This window comes from Boleophthalmus pectinirostris, unplaced genomic scaffold (assembly GCF_026225935.1).
Source record: "Boleophthalmus pectinirostris isolate CB_2022bp ecotype Guang Dong unplaced genomic scaffold, ASM2622593v1 HiC_scaffold_4, whole genome shotgun sequence".
Taxonomy (NCBI): Eukaryota; Metazoa; Chordata; class Actinopteri; order Gobiiformes; family Gobiidae; genus Boleophthalmus; species Boleophthalmus pectinirostris.
The window spans coordinates 35,737,345-35,758,709 of record NW_026571353.1 but is presented as its reverse complement, the minus strand read 5'-3'; the positions used below and the strand labels follow the sequence as shown (position 1 = coordinate 35,758,709).

General features: G+C 40.7%; 1 protein-coding gene across 1 annotated transcript in view; it reads left to right on the top strand.

Moving 5' to 3' along the window:
- unc5ca (unc-5 netrin receptor Ca) overlaps positions 1 to 21,365 on the top strand; it is a 662,261-nt gene that overhangs the window by 605,086 nt on the left and 35,810 nt on the right. The window contains exons 8-11 of the mRNA XM_055161462.1: positions 7,259 to 7,450; positions 14,336 to 14,553; positions 16,386 to 16,521; positions 20,996 to 21,083. Coding sequence (XP_055017437.1) covers positions 7,259 to 7,450; positions 14,336 to 14,553; positions 16,386 to 16,521; positions 20,996 to 21,083 — 634 coding nt within the window. The remainder of the gene's footprint in view (positions 1 to 7,258; positions 7,451 to 14,335; positions 14,554 to 16,385; positions 16,522 to 20,995; positions 21,084 to 21,365) is intronic.

Sequence of the window (21,365 nt, the reverse complement as noted above, 5' to 3'; positions counted from 1 at the left end):
CTTCACTTTGCCCTCTCTCTTCTTTCTCCTCTCATTCTCATCTCTCATTCTCTTTCCCTCTCTCTTTTATCCCCCCATCTCGTCCCTCCTCTCCCTCTTTCTCCCGTCTTTATCTCTCTCTACTCTTTCTGCCCTCGCCTTGTTCCTCTGTCTCTCTCTCTTCTCTTTCCCTCTCTTATCTCCCCTTTCTCTCTCCTCCTGTCTCTCCCTTTCCCCCGTCACTCCATCCCTCTCTCTCTACCCTCTCTTTCTCTCTCTGTCTCCCTTCATTTCTCCCTCTCTCTCCTCCCCCTGTTCCTCTATCTCCGTCTTTCTTTCTCTCCTCTTTTCCTCTCTTATCCTCTCCTCTCTCTCTCTCTCTCCCTCTATCTCTCTCCCTATCTCTCCCTCTTTATCCCCTCATCCCCCTGTCCCTCCCTCCATCTCTCCATCTCTCCGTCTCAGTCCATCTTTCCCTCTCTCCTCCCCCTGTTCATCTATCTCCGTCTCTTTCTTTCGCTGATCTTTCTCTCTCTTATCCTCTCTCTCTCTCTCCCTCTATCTCTCTCCCTATCTCTCCCTCTTTATCCCCTCACCCCCCTGTCCCTCCCTCCATCTCTCCACCTCTCTGTCTTCATCCCTCTCTTCCTCTCTCCCGCCCCCTGTTCCTCTCTCTTCGTCTCTGTCTTTCTTTGCTCTTTCGCTCTCTCATCCTCCCTTCTCTCTCTTTCTCTCTCTCCCTCCATCCCTTTTTCCTCTCTTTCCCTATCTCTTCCTCTTTATCCCCCATCCTCCTTTCACTCCCTCTTTCTCTCCATCTCTCTGTCTCCCCCCATCTCTCCCGCCCTCCTCTATCTCTGTCTTTTTCTTTCTCTTCTCTTTCCCTCTCTTATCCTTTCCTTGCTCTCTCTCTCCTTCCATCCCTCTTTCCATATCTCTCCTCTTTATCCCCTCATCCCCTGTCACTCCCTCCATCTCTCCATCTCTCTGTCTCCCTCCATCTCCCTCTTTCCCGTCTTCTGCTCCTCTATCTCCGTCTCTTTCTTTCTCTCCTCTTTCCCTGTCTTATCCTCTCTCTCCCTCCATCCCTCTTTCTCTCTCCCCATCTCTCCTCCTTTATCCCCCATCCTCCTGTCACTCCCTCTTTCTCTCCATCTCTCTGTCTCCCTCCATCTCTCCCGCCTCCTGTTCTTCTATCTCTGTCTCTTTCTTTCTCTCTTCTTTCCCTCTCTTATCCTTTCCTCACTGTCTCTCGCTCTCTCCCTCCTTCCTTCCATCTTTCTCTCTCCACTATGTCTCCTTCTTTATCCCCTCATCCCCCCGTCACTCCCTCCATCTCTCCATCTCTCCGTCTCAGTCCATCTTTCCCTCTCTCCTCCCCCTGTTCATCTATCTCCTTCTCTTTCTTTCGCTGATCTTTCTCTCTCTTATCCTCTCTCTCTCTCTCTCTCTCTCTCTCTCCCTATCTCTCCCTCTTTATCCCCCTCATCCCCCTGTCCTCCCTCCATCTCTCCACCTCTCTGTCTTCATCCCTCTCTTCCTCTCTCCCCCCCTGTTCCTCTCTCTTCGTCTCTGTCTTTCTTTGCTCTTTCGCTCTCTTATCCTCCCTTCTCTCTCTTTCTCTCCCTCCATCCCTTTTTCCTCTCTTTCCCTATCTCTTCCTCTTTATCCCTCATCCCCCGTCACTCCCTCCATCTTTCCATCTCTCTGTCTCCCTCTATCTCTCCCTTTCCCCCGACTCCCGTTCCTCTATCTCCGTCTCTGTCTTTCTCTCCTCTTTCCCTCTCTTATCCTCTCCTCGCTCTCTCTCCCTCCGCCCCTCTTTCTTTCTCCCCTATTTCTCCGTCTTGATCCCGCCATCCCCCTGTCCCTCCCTCCATCTCTCCACCTCTCTGTCTTCATCCCTCTCTTCCTCTCTCCCGGCCCCTTTTCCTCTCTCTTCGTCTCTGTCTTTCTTTGCTCTTTCGCTCTCTTATCCTCCCTTCTCTCTCTTTCTCTCTCTCCCTCCATCCCTTTTTCCTCTCTTTCCCTATCTCTCCCCTTTATCCCCCCTTCCTCCTGTCACTCCCTCCATCTCTCCATCTCTCCCGCCCTCCTCTATCTCCGTCTTTTTCTTTCTCTTCTCTTTTTCCCTCTCTCATCCACTCCTCGCTGTCTCTTTTACTTCCTCCGTCCCTCTTTCTCTCTCTCTCTTTCTCTCTTTCTCTCTGTCTTCATCCCTCTTTCTCTCTCTTTCCTTCTCTCACACAAGATTAAGCAAAGTGGTCGTAATAATCCTGAGACAGATCCTCGTTCAGAGACACGACGGCGTTTCTCAAAACAGTCGGACGTTTTCTTTCGTGTTTCTTGTTTGTGCTCAGGCTTAAACCGCCGATTGTTTTTATTTATTTATATATTTATTCATCTTCTCTTTCAGACTCGTTATAATAAAGGCTTTTCTTCTTCCAAAACATCGCTGGAGTCGCGTTTCATCTCGCACACTTGCGTTTAACTCTCTCTCTTTTCATCTCTGTTGTGATCCCGAAAACTTGTTCGGTTCTTCTCTCTCTGACTGAGTTTAAAGTGGAACTAAACACTACATCAACTTTTATGTCGCTCCTAAACTGTGCGTGTGGCGTTTTAATCGTAATATCTACTCGTCCTTTTGTCCGCTTTGGCAGTTTTAGTATCAGTACAATATTGGACTGGACTTAAATGGGCTGCAGGAACTGTATTTTGTCCACTGATCCCGAGGTTGGAGGTTCGAACAAACAGCATTGGTTGATTGGTCGGAGCCAGTGATTCCAGCTCCCACAGATCAATACTGCCGTTGTTTCTTTGGGCAAGACACACCCACCTCGCCTCCAGTGTCTGCGCACACGTGTAGGAACGAGGGAGTAGTTCCTTGAAGGTAGAAAACGCTATATCCGTTTGACCGTTTAGACACATTTGCAGTCAAAAGGAGTTTGTGCTCCAGTGGTGATGAGATGTCAAGTACTACGTGACGTCACACAAGACTGCCAGCCAATTTTTAGGTGGTTGTAGCTTTTTAGTAGCCTGATTCATCAGCCGGTTTCACTTCATAGAAACCGTCTGACCTCGCAGTGTTAGAATTCGTTCGCTTGACGGTAGATGGGTACTTTTTTTAAATTTAACCAGTCGCTGCTATTTGGTCGTGAAGTATGTAATGCGCTGCTACTGGGGCTAACTGGTATATTAACATTTTTCCCAAATCCCATAGGAAGAAGGGCAATAACGTCTTTCCCCTTGATAAAATCCACCAAACATTCTTTTTGTTCTGGCTTTAAATCCTCGATCTCGGGAATCGTTGCCAACACAGGATGTCTGGCTCTTCGCTGATTGGTTGGTGCCCGAATTCACACTTCCGGGGTTTTTGCAAACCGTCTAGTGTATTCTGATTCCTGACTTAGTCACTGGAGAGAAATGAAATTGAGCAGATGCACTAGGTGGCACCATCCTGGCATCTTTTTAGTAACCTTGCGCAGAAAGATGGATTCTCGCTGTATTTGTGCGTCCACAAACTCATGACAATCCATCTTGAGAAGCTCCCGCTGTAAGCTTTAAATTCGACCCGGATAGTGCTCAGCCCAATCACAGGGTTTCTATGGTAGACGGAGAAGTTTCAGACAACCCCAAGCACCAGGCGTACACAGAGCAAAACAAACATTCACACCGGTGAATGGTGATGATGGCTTAAACAGCCTTAATCTGCACATTTGTACCGCGAAATTGGTTGGTGACATCTTCCTTCTCCAGCATGACACTTGTTTTTCTTTTCCTTACTGCAAGATGTATACGTGATTTTAACTGTGATTGGCTAAAAACAAACTTGTGGGTGGGCATTTGGGGTGGTTCGCCCAATCAGATCAAGGTATTCTGCTGCCAAGTCCCTCCTTTTTCTGAAACAGACATGTCAAACTCAGGCCCGGGGACCAAATTTGGCCCGTGAGATCATATCAAACATGTACTGGAGCTGGTCCACTGGCTACAGATAGACTCTAGAGACATTATTTATTTAAAATGTTGTTATTATTTTATATTTAGCGTGTTCTGGATTCAATGTTTAAGCAAAAGTATTAAATTAAAACATTTATTTTAATAAGAAAGGGTTTAACATTGCATATCTCTAAAGAAGAGAAAACATGCAGATGTTGTGGAACTTTTTCAATAAATATTTACTTTTGCCCACAACTTGAGTTTGACACCCCTGTAAATACTTTCAGCGAGAACCAGTCCAGATGGAAAATGTGTCCAACTCAATTCAGATTTGGCCCAGTTCTGCTTTTTAACTCTTTCAACTGACAACAATGACACAGACAGAGGGATTTTGTTTTAGAACTCAGTGCTACTTCCTGTATTTTCCTATTTTTTCCTCACAAATTGTTGCTTAATTGATGTAAAACTATGATAAATATTGACCACAGGTTTTGTCCCATCGCCAAGTCATAATTAGAAAAACATTCACCTGTCAGGACACGATTAAAGGGCCCATATTACACTATTTTCTATGCGTCTGCACTCATGTTATAATGTTATTAGTCAACATCTCTAAAGCTCAAACTCCTCTGTTCTTGTGATTTCATGCAGTGACAGTCACAAGCCACATTTTGCCTTTCGTTCAGTAGAGAAAATATAAAATAGTGTAACATGGGCCCGTTAAATGTCCTGTGTAATTCCGAATCCCTCTTTGCTCCATCAGTTGTTTTGCGAGAGACAAAGGTGCGGTTTTTGTGAGCAGATGGAGGAGGAGGAGGAGGAAGGCTCTTGTAAAATAATGAACAGCCTTATTAAGCTCTAAGTACCTGCTCCACTCAGTCTGCCCCCTCCTCCTCTTCCTCCTCTTCCTCCTCTCCTCCTCTCCCTCCTCTTCCTCCTCTGCAGTCTCAGTCTCGGGCTCCAGACGTGTTTAAAGGCGCTGTGTCTGATTTTTACTCTCATAAAAACCGTGAAAACAGAACTAGTTAATTTTAAGATGTTTGTAGTCGTCCAAATTTATTCCTCACCCGTCGTGGAATATAATAAAGTGCAAAAATAAAGGTAAAATACTACAAAAAATAGTTTTAAAAAATTTAGGTAGCTGTATACTTTTTTTCACAGTGTGGCATTAAAACTTTCTATCTTCATGGAGACTAAACCAGACCAAGTTACAGGTCGGATCTGTGGAGAGGTGACCCCACTCACAGTCAGAATATACATTTTTCTAGATATTTTTGAGCCATAAATCCACCTGTAATTGAATAAATGCAAAGTAGAGATGTTTAATGCCATACTGTGGAACATTCCAGGCAGATAAATGACATCTCCATAGAAACCAGCGCACACAGCAAAAACTGGAGGGTTAAAATTTCAGGGTAAAATGTTTCAGAGTTGTTTTTTTTAACACAAAAAGCGCTATTTTAACAATTTGAAAGTTAAATGAGGGTCCGAGTTGAGGTTATAGGCGAGTTTCAGCTGACGTCATTGTTATTAAAAGCCCGCGTTGCATGCTGGGAAATATTTTGGTCGGAGGCAAGAAACACGATAGCGTCAAACACAGTGCGTAACCTCGCGTATTTATCCCCGATAATGGTAAATTCCTGCTGCATTATCGGATGCACAAATAGAAGCACGGAAGAAGGAAAATGTCTTTTTCATATTCTGAGTGAAAAGAACCGCTAACGGTGAATTAAACGGCTTTCAAACATCCGCAGAGCAAACGTAGAAGATCCTAACAAACCGTGGACTCCAACAAGTTCAACAACACATCGAGACTCTTGGAGGTTTTCATCTTTTCTGCTGTGAATGGCCCAGGAGTTTCCACCAAGTCATTGTGGATATCGCCGAAGTGAATATTTGTTCCAGGTAGTTGGCGATTCCGACCAGAAATTTGGTTTGGTCCACCTTTTGTCGGGGTTGAAAAGTGTGATTTGGCTCCATCGATGCTTATGACCAATTTCTGGTCAAATCGTCTTCAGTCCTCTGCCGTTAGAGTGGATAAATAACCGGGATCAATACCCTTTACGTGCTTTCTCGATCCGTCCGTCATGCTGAATTAGTGTTTCTTGCCGTCAACCAAAATACTTCCCAGCATGCAACGCGCTTTTGTCAACAATGAAACTCACCTATTTGCCAGAGTTGATAGTTGAAGTTAAAGTTAAAGAAAAGAAGACCAGTTTGAACCAGTTTTGTAAATAATTTCATCTTAAATTAACTAAAACAAAGTGTAAAAATAAAACGCCTCTGTGTGTTATTTAGCAAAATCAGGATAAATCTACAAAGTGTTATCCGTTTACTCTCAAAACGTGAATATAACTCTTGATTTCGGGGTTCAACAGAAACTTTGGTCCGGTGTTACTTAATTAACATTTCCAAAAAAATGTTAAATTAACTCTTGAACCGATTAGACTCATATAAACCCTGAGAAAATGTTAAAATTGATTCACTGAGAGTCATTTTTAAAACTCCACTTTTTGCCGTGCAGGAGACAGACCCTCAACCAAAAACTACTTACTTTCACTTCACTACATTCGAGAGCAGGTATCTTCATTTTAGATCTGAACTTAAAAGTAAAAAGTAGTTTACTTCATGATTTGAAACCTGCTGAAATGGCTGAGACTGATTTTGAGCACATTTAATTTGAGTTCACGTCCCAACTTTGAGCAAAACAAATACACAAAGACACAAAAACAGCTAGAAAAATTAAGAACTCATTGAATTCTTTATCAAAATCACAACATTCGATGCTTTAATTGTTCAAAAAATACTGCAAAATACTTTTACTTTTCACTCGTAAAGTACAGCCGACAGAAGTTGATTGTGTTTTATAATCCGGTGCACTTTATAGTCCGAAAATACGGTAATCAAAAATCGTAGCAGCTAATGTGGCAAAGACAAAAATAAAAGAGAAAATGTTACATGTTGAGAGAGTTAAGTTAAAATGTATTGATATTTTGCAGCCGATTTCATCAACATTCCCTGGAGCTGTGATGCAAACGAGAAGCTCTGATCGGTTTGAGGCTCTGTTAGACTTTAATCTGAGTTTTATTTTAATGCAATCTGCCCCGCAAGAACTGATTTAGCTGGAACTATAAGGGGTGAGCTGATTTGTCTCTCACCTTTTGCTGAAAATCAAACTCCTAAACGGGACCATGAACGCTCGTATTGATCACGGGCTCCTGAGAATGTGCCGTTTAAATCCATTTTGCATCGTTTTGAAAGTATCTCTAGTGTCTATTGTAATCTGAATGACTCTATGCACGGTAATGACCGAACCCTTTTTGTCCCTCGTGTGTTGCTGTAGCGGCCTCCAGCTCGGACGCCGTGGCGCTGTACGTGGGCGTGGTCATCGCCGTCATCATGTGCCTGGTCATCTCCGTGATCGTGGCGTTGTTCATTTACCGAAAAACTCACCGCGACTTCGACTCGGTCATCATCGACTCTTCGGCGCTCAACGGAGGCTTCCAGTCCGTCATCATCAAGACCGCACGATCAGGTACGAAGCACTGACTGACAGGTGCACCGCACACTGACAGGTGCACCGCACACTGACAGGTGCCCACCACAACACTGACAGGTGCCCCGCACACTGACAGGTGCACCGCACACACTGACAGGTGCCCCACACACTGACAGGTGCACCACACTGACAGGTGCACACTGACAGGTGCACCGCATACTGACAGGTGCACCGAACACTGACAGGTGCCCCGCACACTGACAGGTGCACCGCACACACTGACAGGTGCCCAAACACTGACAGGTGCCACCGCACACACTGACAGGTGCACCACACACTGACAGGTGCCCCGCACACTGACAGGTGCCCCGCACACTGACAGGTGCACCGCAACACTGACAGGTGCACCGCACACTGACAGGTGCACCGCATACTGACAGGTGCACCGAACACTGACAGGTGCCCAAACACTGACAGGTGCACCGCACACACTGACAGGTGCACCGCACACTGACAGGTGCACCCACACACTGACAGGTGCACCGCACACTGACAGGTGACTGACAGGTCACACTGACAGGTGCACCGCACACTGACAGGTGCACGCACACTGACAGGTTTGCCACACTGACAGTGTGCACACTGACAGGTGTACTGACAGGTCACACTGACAGGGTGACACTGACCACACTGACAGGTGTGCACACCACACTGACAGGTGTGACAGGTGACACTGACAGGTGCACACACATGCACCACACTGACAGGTGCACCACACACAGACTTACTTTACTATTTTAAATTGGGTCATTTGTTCTGTTGAGATCATTGAGAAAACAAATGGAAATAGATTCTCGTGAGTTTTTAAGTCATTTTAGAATCTTATTGCTTCATCAAAAACATACCTGGAGGTCTAAAGCGACGTTCAGACTGCAGCCTGAAGTGACCCAAATCTGATTTTGTTCACCCCTATGCTTCTGTATCTGATCTTTTAAATGATAAATGATCACATTTTTATATACTCTAAATATTTTAATGACCGTCTGAATGATACAGATCTGATTTTTTCAAATACAACCCAGGCCACTTGGACATGTGCTCCTAAAACCGATACATACCCGAACTTTGACATGCAACTTCAGTCTTTTTGTTGGCTCCAATATCAACAAAAAATAAAGAGCCTGCGAGGCAAATACAAGGAGGCTAAAGTCTCAAATAAATGAAGTGGCCGGTGTAACGTGGACGTGTAACCTGTCCATTTAACAAAGAACTGGACCATATTTTGGGAGACAAGCCCAGCCTTTAAACGACTTCCGTAAACACTGAACTCGCTCGCTTTGTGTGACGTCATTGTGTCCTCTAATGCTCATGCGGGACACTTTTGGAGCGTTTAAAGTTCACATTGGAGATCACATACAAGTCGCATTTTATTGGAAATCTGAACGAACTCGCAAAAAAATCGGATTTCACAAAATAATCCGAATCGTGTATAGATTTATGCTAATGACACTGATTTAGTCCTGGTTTAGACCCGGTTCAGTCCTGGTTTAGGCCTGGTTTAGACCTCATTTAGTCCTGGTTCAGTCCTGGTGTTGTCAGAACGTAGGAGGGACCGGCTGCTCGGGTAAATCATTTTAAATTGAATCTGATATAAGAACAAAAGCGGAAAACGTGAAAACATGACATAACGTGAGCGAAGAAATTACACCCATGTTTATTTACTGTCAACACGTCTCTCTGAAATTGGATACACAACTCCATTACACACATGTTATTTCAGCTTTATTGGAAAACCTCATTCCGTAATGGAAAAACGTCAGAGCTCAAATATGAAAATGGCACAAACGTGTATAATGTGGATGAGTTTTATGAGATTAGGCCGACTTCATTAGTAAAACATCTCCTCTTTTCAGGGGGATTATTGGCGGATTAAAGCGGCTCTGACTCCTCTGTCCCTCAGTGTTTTTCGATTAAAGTGAATGTGACAGGTTAGACTTCTCATTTCACTCATTTACGATCCGTCCTGGGTCCTCTTCAAACTTAGACGAAGACTTGGACAAACTTTATTGATCCACGAGGGGAATTATTTGGTCACAGGAATCTCAAACATCACAATATAATATAATAATAAAAAGAAAAAATATAAACCGTGATAATAAATTCAAAATAAGTAGCAAAAATAACAAGAACCTGGTGTAAAATAAGTAAAAGTAAAAATAAAACATAGAAAACTGTGCAAAGAGTAAATAATGATGTTGTAGGGAGTATTATCTCTTACATAAGGGTGAGTTGTACAGTTGTAGGGAGTATTACTGTTACATAAGGATAGTTGTTGTACAGTTGTAGGGAGTATTATCTGTTACATAAGGGTGAGTTGTACCGTTGTAGGGAGTATTATCCGTTACATAAGAGTGAGTTGTACAGTTGTCGGGAGTATTATCTGTTACATAAGGGTGAGTTGTACAGTTGTAGGGAGTATTATCCATTACATGAGTTGTACAGTTGTAGGGAGTATTATCCATTACATAAGGGTGAGTTGTACAGTCGTAGGGAGTATTATCTGTTACATAAAGGTGAACTGTACAGTTGTAGGGAGTATTATCTGTTACATAAGGTGAGTTGTTGTACAGTTGTAGGGAGTATTATCTGTTACATAAGTTGTACAGTTGTAGGGAGTATTATCTGTTACATAAAGGTGAACTGTACAGTTGTAGGGAGTATTATCTGTTACATAAGGGTGAGTTGTTGTACAGTTGTAGGGAGTATTATCTGTTACATAAGGGTGAGTTGTACAGTTGTAGGGAGTATTATCATTACATGAGTTGTACAGTTGTAGGGAGTATTATCTGTTACATAACAGTGAGTTGTTATGACGAAGCTTATAGAAACATGTAAATATGTTGTTTTTGGCTACAGCAATAAAAGGTAAATATATAAATATATGTTGTACTAACAGTTAAAATCCCATTGAAGTAAAATACATAGAAATAAAAATAGAAATAAAAGTAGAATTAAAATTTTGCCCAAGTTTGTAATTTTATGGTTTTATAATTTTCATGGTTGGACATGGACAGATATGACTTATATAGAGGTAATTCCATAAGTGTTACCTACCAAACACAGACAACAGCGAAATCTTGTCTTAACTGTGCGAAAGTTACAATTAAACTAATTAAATTAAAATAAATGACAAAACCTTTATTTTGTTGTTTAATACATTTTTAAAAGCCAATTTTATGGTGTTTTTGCTTTTATAACGTTTCCTCATCACAAACAGACCTTATGTTTTGTTTCATTCGCACATGTTTAACACACAAACCTTGCAAATCTAGGTGAGTTTAGTTCTTCTCTCAAACTGAAAACACTTACTGTACCACCTTGTGACGTCACGTGGTAATACTGGAAGCGCTCCACTGTGTTTTCAAACTCCGTACACCTTCACTAGAATCATTTAGATGATTTCAGCCCTGGAACTGTTAATATCTACTGAACAAAAAAGAAAAAAAGAGCTGTTAACTTCCATTTCCACTTCCACTTTGTGACATCACGAGGTGGAACAGAGCATTTTGAGCTTTGGAGATGTAGACGGACTAAAAATAAAGAATTACTCAAACATGTGTGAACGAAACAAAACACAACTCCAGGTCTGTTTTTGGCCGTAGAGCTCATAAGAGTCAAATTTGCGTAATAAATGCCCAAAAAAAAATGCCTTCTTTGCACGTAAATTGTCTGTTTTTGAGCTCAGCGCTACTTCCTGTATTTTTTATTTATTTATTTTTTTACTTTTCTTCTCCTTTTTTCCACTGAACTGACTTAAAACTATGATAAATATTTACCACAGGAACTACCCTCCAAACCAAGTCAGAATTGGAAAAACATGAAAACCCGTCACATGCACTTTCAGTATTTTTCCCCCATTTTTCCGCCCGACTTCTCTGCTGTCGGTTGTTGCGTTCTTAATTGAATTTCAGCAGGTTCCCGAGCTCAGCCGGTAAACAGGTTTATGAGTGCGACAGGTGCGTGATGGTGGGGCGCCAGAGCAGAATTTATCATCTCAACTGAGGCAACACTTTTCCCCAAAAACGATTCGCCACAACAGGAGCCCAACGCCACGGTACTTAATTGCCAGACTCAGATGTGGGTTTTCAGTGTTTTCTGAAGACGCTGATAATTACCTTTGGGGGAGAGTTGGATTAATCCGTAAGTTAATGAAAAATAAAGAAATGAAATCCTTCTCGAGGATGGGAATATTGTTTAAATAGGGAGGATTTTATGAAGAATTAACTGTAAATTGATTGCGCGGCGACTCCCGATGATGATTTGAATCCAAAAAGTGGTTCAGCTTAATTTGAGCATTTTTAAGACTAAATATTGATTTCTGTTTACAAAAAATAGTAAAAAAAAAAAAAAAGAAAAGGGTTAGTTGTAAAACCGACACAGTGAAATCAACCAGAGAATCATTTGGCTTTAAAGAGACGATTTCAGACTATTTTCTGATTATCTGTTTTAATGTTTTAATCTGTGTTTGGAAACTTAATTTTCTACACAAACTAATTCAAAGTTCAGTTCGCAAATTTCAAAATGAACTAGTTTCGTTCCAGAGGTGGGACCAAGTCGTTGTTTTGCAAGTCTCAAGTAAGCCTCTAGTCCGAGTCAAGTCCCAAGTCAAAAACAGGAAAGTCCAAGTCGAGTCTCGAGTCACTGGCCCATGAGTCCAAGTCAAGTCCAAGTCGTCTGCTTTGAGCTTCAAGTCATTTCAAGTCTTTAAACCAAAGTACCAAATATAGCTTTGTTTTTGTTTTTTTTGCAATTTCTATGACTTTTAAACTAAATTGTACTTAAAAAGTCACAGTATATTTATATATGAGTATTTATATAGTTGTAGAAAGGCTCATTTTTCCTTTTTAAATGTCTTGACAAGATCTTAGTGTGAATCATTACGGAATAATAAAGAATTCAGATTTAAAATTTGCTAAATATTATATTATCATTTTGTTGTGAAGTCTGCACTAAAATGGAAGAATCATGTTCTCTGTAGTTCCCTCTGTTTTACTAACTTGTACTATTTATTACTGTAGTACATTTGAGGATACCACACCACAGTACTCCATTTCCATCCAAAGCAACAAACAGAAGTGGGAGCGACATGTTCCAGTTTGTTCCTGCAATATTCAGTGCCACATTTAACTGGAAAGAGAAAAGTATTTTCTAAAAACATAACCTTTTAGAAGCGTCAAGTCTTCTCAAGTCCGAGTGAAGTCTCAAGTCATTGACCTTCAAGTCCAAGTCGAGTCCCAAGTCTTTGCCCATTTTATTAAGTCAAGTCTCAAGTCCTAAAAATAAATACTTAAGTCTGACTCGAGTCCAAGTCAAGACTTACAAGTCCTCACCTCTGGTTCTTTCATAGTTCATAATTGTTAATAGTTAATAGTTTGTTTATAGCTCCAATTTTTTATTTTTTTTTTTTTCCAATACGTTGCTGCGAGCGATTATTTTTCAAAGCTCAAATAGAACCACAGACAGAAATTATTTAATCAGTTTAACAAAGAAAGTTCGCAAGAGATTTTTTTAAGTCTACAGTATACAAATATATACATATATACATCTCCACGCACTCCCGCTCCTTACTTTTCCGGTAGCACTGCCTTGCCTAACGATGTTCTGTTGTTCTGTGAGAAACACTGATTACTGTTTTTAATTTTTTTAAACTTGAGTAATACTAATTGTTCAGAGAGACACGATCACTCAGTCAACAATAAAATATCCTCATCAATGTTCATTAACAGTCACAGATTTATTTAGCAATTTACAAATAATGTCTATTGACTTGGGTCGCGAAGATTTGTGACTTTTAAAATATGGGTCCCCAGAAAAAAAAAAAGTTTGGGAAACACTACAATACAATACAATACAACAAGCCTAGCCCCCCGGAGAGCCTGAAATTTGCTGAAATCCTACAGAATGCTGACATGATACCAGACAGAAGCGTGACATAGTCTGATAATCCCTCTATTTTTGTTTTGTTTTGTTTCAATGACGTGTGTGGCAATGCGACACTGGTGGCTCATGTTGTTGCCAGATTGAATGTTTTTCTGCAAAATTTCAAGGGCTTTTTACGGTGTTTTTAGCTGGGTTTTCACCTGGAACACTAAAGAAATCTGGCACCCTGTTGAACGAAGTTAAATAGATTTCACGGACACCAGAATAAATGTGTTCATAATTCGTTCATCGGGCAGTAATAGAATGCGTTCATTTCAGAGTCGCCGAAAATATGAACAGGTACAACACTGGTTTATAATGTTGTTTCCTCATCAAAAACATCGCTTGTTGAGTTGTGTTTTGTTTCTTTCACACATGTTTAACACTCAAACTTTCCATATTTAGGAGTTATCGTCACACAAGAAGTGCTCTACTGTGTTTTCAAACTCCATGCACCTTCGCTAGAATCATTTTAGCTCTGGAATTGCCATTTACTACTGAACAAAAGGTAAAAAGGTGGCTGTGAATTTTTGAAAACTACCGCTTCATGACATCACAACGTGGAACAGAGCATTTTGAGCTTTGGAAAGGTAGACAGACTTACAATAAAGGTTTACTCAAACACGGGTGAATGAAACAAAACAACTCTGGCTGCATTATAACATGGCTTAAAGCTCACAAGAATCAGTCCACAGCAAAGAACAAAATATTCTGTACGTTTTTTAGAAGTATAGTGTAATAATTCAGACCTCAAGGAAGATGCATGGGGTTCTTGTATTACTTCATCAGTTCTTATTTCAGTTTTCTCTCATGTTAATACTCCTGGAGTTGTTGTTCCCTCTGTTTTTTAAACTTATATCGCAAAGAAAAAGGGACAAAAAAATCGAAATCTACCTCCAACCATTCTCTAATATCTCTTGTCGCTTCTCCCCTCCTCTGTAGCCGATCAGCTGACCGCTCCTCCAGACCTGACCAACGCCGCCGCCCTGTACCGCGGTCCGGTCTACGCGCTCCACGATGTGTCCGATAAGATCCCCATGACCAACTCTCCTCTGCTGGACCCTCTGCCCAACCTCAAGATCAAGGTCTACAACTCCTCTGGGCTGGTGACCCCTGTGGAAGACCTGGGAGGAGACCTGTCCTGCAAACTCTCTCCAAAGGTAAAACACAACACAGATGATGGAGAATTGGTAAATGCTACTATTCCTACTTTGATGGTACTACTGCTAACTAAGTAGCAGTAGTACCATATTTTTCAGACTATAAGTCACACTTTTTTTCATGGTTTGGGTGTTTCTTGAGACTTATACTCAGGTGCGACTTATATATTAAAATGTTCGCACTGAAGCTGCAAGAGGTTCTAGTCTTGTGTGTCAGTATCTGCTGCTCCTGTTCCCCCTGTACCATTGTCACTTGGCTCTACTGCACATGTCTCCTGCAGAAAGAGCCTCTGTCCTGTCTGTATCATGTCAGTGGATCGCACCATTACTTCTGTAACACTGAACATTTAAAATTGAAACAAACTTATTAAGCAAGTAGTGAAATACTCAGCCAAAAACGATAATGGAGCAGCAGAAAGAAAGTTTGGAGTGAGCGAGAAACTTGTAACACCAGGAGGGTGCACCGTGAAACTTTCCTGGAAGTCACTGGATGGATGGACAAAGCCTGGATTTCAGTGACACCGAAACCATCCTGTCGGGATTCAGAAAGACCGGAATAATTCTAACTGGAACTGATGCTGAGTCTGACGACAGCGACACAGAAGAGGAAGCGACGCTCTGTTTACCTCTGGAGGTCGTGGAGTTGCTCAGAAGTGACACCGAGGATGAAGAATTGAATGGATTTAGTGATTTGGAGTGAGATGGAGAGTTTGTTAAACTTGTTCTGTTCTGTTGTTCATGCTATAGTTTATCTAAAGAACTGTTCATATGTGACGTTAACAGTCTTTTGTTCTCTGTTCTATTGTTATTACTAGAACTTGACTTTTAAGATGAAATGTCAGTTTCTGCTCTCTGATTCTCCCCCCAAAAATTGAGACTTATATGTTTTTTTCTTCTTCATTACGCATTTTTTGACTGGGGTGACTTATACTCCAGAGCGAAAAAAACGCTAATCAAAACAGTTTTGTCGTACCGGGCCTATACGCAATATTACTTTTTTGTTTTCATCTAACAGACAAGTTTTTTTAAATTTATCGTGACATGTTTGGATTGCAGTCTGTGGTCGGTGTTAGGAGAGTCACGAGATGTTGCTGTGACGTGTCTTGCTGCTGGTTTATTTGGTGCAGCGCTCTCTGCAGTCCCACTTGTTCAGAACAGAATCCGAAAGAAACAGAACACAGAACAGTGTCCGAAAGAAAGAACGCCCCCTCGTCTCGGTTTACTGTATTATGAGCACATTTCTGGATTTCTGTTGCCTCTGTGTTTATTGTCCTCCGTTTAAGTGTGAAACGAAAAGCAGAACAAGAACAGCTGAAGTGTGTCGTCTCAGAACGCTGCAAAAAGGCGAACCGTGTTATGGATTAAGACGGAGCCGAAGTTACTGGGACAGAAGACAATAAACAATAAAAATGCCATAAAAAACACGATAAAAACACCATGTGCATTTTTATTTGAAGTGTTAAGGAGATGAAACAGGCGAAAAAACTGGAAGAGTGGTGAAAACAGAAGAATAAATCATATAAAGTCATATAATTCATTTAATAATAATAATGCGTTGGATTTATATAGAGCCTTTTGAGACACCCAGAGTCTTTTAAAGCATTATTCATTCACTCCACACTAGCACTCAACTATTAATTGAATTTATTTGATGCATTTTATTTAAAAAAGTCTAATAAAATCATGAAATCAAGGTCTATTATGAAAGTGTCCTCCAGACTCCATTATCAGCAGATGAGGTTTATTAGAAAGTGCAGTGAGGCTTTGACAGATCTTAAGTCTCGGGTTTCTCAGATAAGTGTCTCTAATTTATGTTCTTTATGTTCCTCCAGGTGACCCAGTCTCTGTTGGACCACAGCGACACCCTGAACCTGCGAAACCAAACCCTAGCCCGAAGTCGAGACCCGTCATGCACCGCGCACGGCTCCTTCAGCAACCAGGGAGGGCATCTGATCGTGCCCAACTCAGGTATAAAAGTTAGAAATAGAAACAAGCAAACTAAACTCAGAACATCACAGCTCGAGAACATGACAGCTCAGGTACAGTGTTACACTTACGAAAATATACAATAAAATCCGCATAGTTTAACAGCTCAGGCATGCAAACGATCAGAAAAAAAAATGGGAGGTGTTGAATTTTCAACAAAAAGGTGAGAGTGACAGCTGCACAGTATCCATTTATGTTTGGGAGGTGGTGAAACATAGTCAAAAAAGTTTTACAATCATCTGAAAACTACAAATAAAATACTAAATACATTTAAACAAGACATTTTGAGGAGACCATGATCAATACAAGCGTTCATGGTCCTGTTTAGGAGTTTGATTTTCAACTAAAAAGAAGAACTTTTAGCTAAGTCTACCTATTTTGGGATTATAATTTTGTGTATGAGAGATCTGTTTAAGCGCACAAATCATTTCACCTGCACTGTGTAACTTTTCTGGTGAAGGGTCCATCAGATGCTTTTCTCTAGTGCTGTACTCACGACCGCACTAATGGAGACCATTCCGAGACCGCCGGGTCCCGAGACCAAGACAAGACCAAGACCTCTGAGGGTCAAGACCGAGACAAGATAAAGACTTTTAAAGGTCAAGACCGGGATAAGACCAAGAATTTTAAAGGTCGAGACTGAGACAAGACCAAGACCACAGCCCATCAAGACCAAATCGAGACCATCTTTTTAATTTTCAAAATTTATTTTACATGATTTTATTTATTTTTACAGTTATTTTGGTACATGTATATCAAACGAGTGCACAGGCTGCAGTGAGAAGCCCTGCACGCTCCCGCACACCATTACAAGGTTTATTGCCGACAGCAGCAGCCGTAATGAAATATGATAGCACTCATTGAGAGTCAGACCTAGAGTCCAAAGCAAGACTGAGTCCAAGCACCTTTGAGATCGAGACGAGACTGAGTCCAAGCGCCTTCAAGACCAAGACAAGACCGAGTCCAAGCGCCTTCAAGACCGAGTCCAAGTGCCTTCAAGACCAAGACAAGACTGAGACCAAGCTCCTTCAAGACCAAGACAAGGCCGAGGCCAAGCACATTCAAGACCAAGTCCAAGCTCCTTCAAACCTGAGACAAGACCAAGTCCAAGCACCTTCAAGACCAAGTCCAAGCTCCTTCAAGACCAAGACAAGACCGAGTCCAAGCGCCTTCAAGACCGAGTCCAAGTGCCTTCAAGACCGAGTCCAAGTGCCTTCAAGAACAAGTTAAGGCCGAGTCCAAACGCCTTCAAGACCGAGTCCAAATGCGCTTGAATCTGAGACGAGACCAAGACCTTAAAAAAAAAAAAAAAAAAAAAAAAAAAAAAAAAATTAAAATAAAATAAAAAATCTGGAATCTTTCACAGTATGGCATTAAACCTTTCTATCTTCATGGAGACCAAACCAGACCAAGTTACAGGTCAGATCTGTGATATTTTGAGCTATAAAATCCTCATGCAATTGAATACATGCAAGTTAGAGCTGTTTAATGTCTTACTGTGGAACATTCTAATCAAAGCAATGACATATCCACAGAAACAAAGCAAAGCAAATGATGGCCCCCAACCAAAAAGTTACATAAGTAAAGCTCAGCTTAAGTCAGATTTGAGTAACAGCACTTCAGCAGACAGAGCAGTGCGTCCAGTTAGCTTCACACAAGTCTCAACATTATAAACTTGAACTGTAGATTTTTTGCCTCTAGTCTTTTCTCCTCTTGCTCCAGTCTGAACGTCTGAAAGTGAAACTGTTGTGGTGTAAGTGATTTAAGTGCAGAGGCAGAAGGACACATGAATAATGCAGAGCTCCTGATGGGGGCGCTCTCTTTATTTGATATTTCCCAAAGACAAAGTTTGACTTCATAAATTCTGATGATGGATCTAGTGCGGCCGGCGTTTCCGAGCGGACAGGCCAATGAATCAGCTTTTATGAATGACTTTCACCAACACCAGCAGCACCTGGAAGAGAAATGAGAGGAGAGTGTGCGCTTAATGTGGGATTTATGATGAGAAACACGCCACTGACGAGACGTAACTGCAGATAATCACCAAAACTAATCCCTCGAAAAATACGTCTCACTGCTATTCTTCTTAATTAACATCAAGTTAATTAGTGTGTGCAATTATAAAACTATAAAATCATTTTTATTTTCTAACTAATGAAAATACTACTACTGCTATGCATATATTACTACTAATACTGCACCTAGTACTATGTATACTACAACTGCAACTTCTACTGCTGCTACTGTTATTATTACAACAACAGTTACAACAACAACAACAACAACAACAACAACAACAACAACAACAACAACAACAACAACAACAACAACAACAACAACAACAACAACAACAACTACTACTACTACTACTACTACTACTACTACTACTACTACTTACTTCTACTACTACTACTACTACTACTACTACAACTACTACTGTTGCTACTACTGCAACTACCACTGCAACTATTACTGCAACGACTACTACTATTATAACAATAGAATCATATTTTTTAAAATAAATTAATACTACTACTACTACTGTTACTATTGTTGCTACTACTGCTACTACTACTGCAACTACTACTACTACTATAACAATATAATAATTATTTTCTAACAGATTTAATTAATTAATTAATTATTTTCTAACAAATTAATACTACTAGTACTGCAACTTCTACTACTCATTGTATTACTACTATTATTACTAATACTTATACTGCTGCTACTGCTGCTACTACTACTACTACTACTACTACTACTACTACTACTACTGTTACTGGTACTATTGTTGCTACTACTGCAACTACCACTGCAACTATTACTGCAACGACTACTACTATTATAACAATAGAATCATATTTTTTAAAATAAATTAATACTACTACTACTACTGTTACTATTGTTGCTACTACTGCTACTACTACTGCAACTACTACTACTACTATAACAATATAATAATTATTTTCTAACAAATTTAATTAATAAATTAATTATTTTCCAACAAATTAATACTACTAGTACTGCAACTTCTACTACTCCTTGTATTACTACTATTATTACTAATACTTATACTGCTGCTACTAATACTACTACTACTACTACTACTACTACTACTACTACTAATATAACAGTAGAATCATTTTATAACAAATGAATACTGCTAGTACTGCAACTTCTACTACTACTACTACAACTACTACTGTTAGTACTTGTTATGTCCCCTATAACCAACAAGGGACACAACATGTATAAAACAACCCTTGAGGCAAAGTCGGTTTGGCAAACTTTTTATTTTACAGCCAAACATTCACCAAAGTGCACAAAAAATGAACAAAAGGTTGGTGGGAGGAGGCGTGGGCCAGTTGTGCCAAATCAACAAACAAAAAGGTATAACAAAACAGGCCCTAACTGAAAACTAGGCTACAAAAAGGAAAGAAATCAAAAGCCTAGCCTACCTGGTCTAAAAAAGAGAATTTGGAAAACTCAAAACAACAAGGGTGGCAACAACTGATAACTAGTGTGTCTAACAACAAAAGTCTACGTGATGAAGTGTACAGGGATCCCCAAACTTACCTAACCAATCCTCCTAACCAAACAAACCTGGGCTAGCAGCCATATAAACAGCCCTCTCCACCCTGATTGGCAGCCAGCTGGCCAATCAGCTCCAGTTTTGGTCCCACCCACAGCACCTGAACACACAGGGCAGAGGACAAAGCAAGAACACAAACCAAACAAATGCCTGCATGTAACAGTACTACTGCTGCTGCTACTAGATAATCCGAACTGAAAGTAGTTTTTTTTTTTTTTTTTTGCTATTGCAGTTACATTTTTGTTTACATCCATTACATGATTATTATTATTATTATTCGTATGATTATTGTTTAAAAGTAAAACTACTCTCATTTAATATCAAACTGAGAGAAAATCAAATTACTCTGAAGCCATTAGTGTCACTGAGGGACATTGGTTGGGGGCCCCTCCAGGTTTGGGGGCCCTAAGCAGCCGCCTACTTTTGCCTAATGGTAGCGCCGCCTCTGGCCCGGACTAAGGGATCAGTCTCAAGTTTTGTCCATTTTTTTTTTTTTTTCTCTTAATGTGTCTTATAATCCGGTGCAATTTATGTATGAAAATAGACGAGAGAATTCAACATTTTTGATATATCGCACCTTATAATCCGAAAAATACGGTACTTTTAATATTGATTAGTACCTGATTTTCGATTCTTCTGACCACCCTCCTGTCTTCTTGATGAGTTGCATTGTAAAGTGAAATCCTCTCGTCCCAGCGCAGCAGTTAAATCATTCATATCTGAGCTCTTACATCATGTTTCTGAGCAGAGTTGCAGCATTTCTGTCCCTCTGTAGCTGCGTCTCCTGTTGTCCTCCTCGTTGTTGTTTATTTATGTATTTTCATTTGTTCTTTTGTGTGTGTGTTGTTTTGTTCTTTACAGGGGTGAGTTTGCTGGTTCCCGCCGGGGCAGTTCCTTTGGGCAGAGTCTACGAGATGTACGTGACCGTGCACAGGAAAGACAGCCTCAGGTACACACTGGTTTATGCTTTTTGTGTATTTTTGTGTATTTGTTTTTCGTTTGGCTATTTTGCAGCGCATTTGTCAAAAACATGTATTATTTAATGCTAACTTGCACGAGGCAGTCAGCGCCATTGTGATAGAAATGATGTCGTACGAAGCAAAAGAAATATTATAAAACAGAAATGCAAAATTGACTTCTGAACTTTGTTGTAATTCTGTTCCTTCATCAAAAAAAAACTACAGTGGAGTGTTTTATGTCTTCTCTTAAAGGTGCACTGTGTAACTTGTTG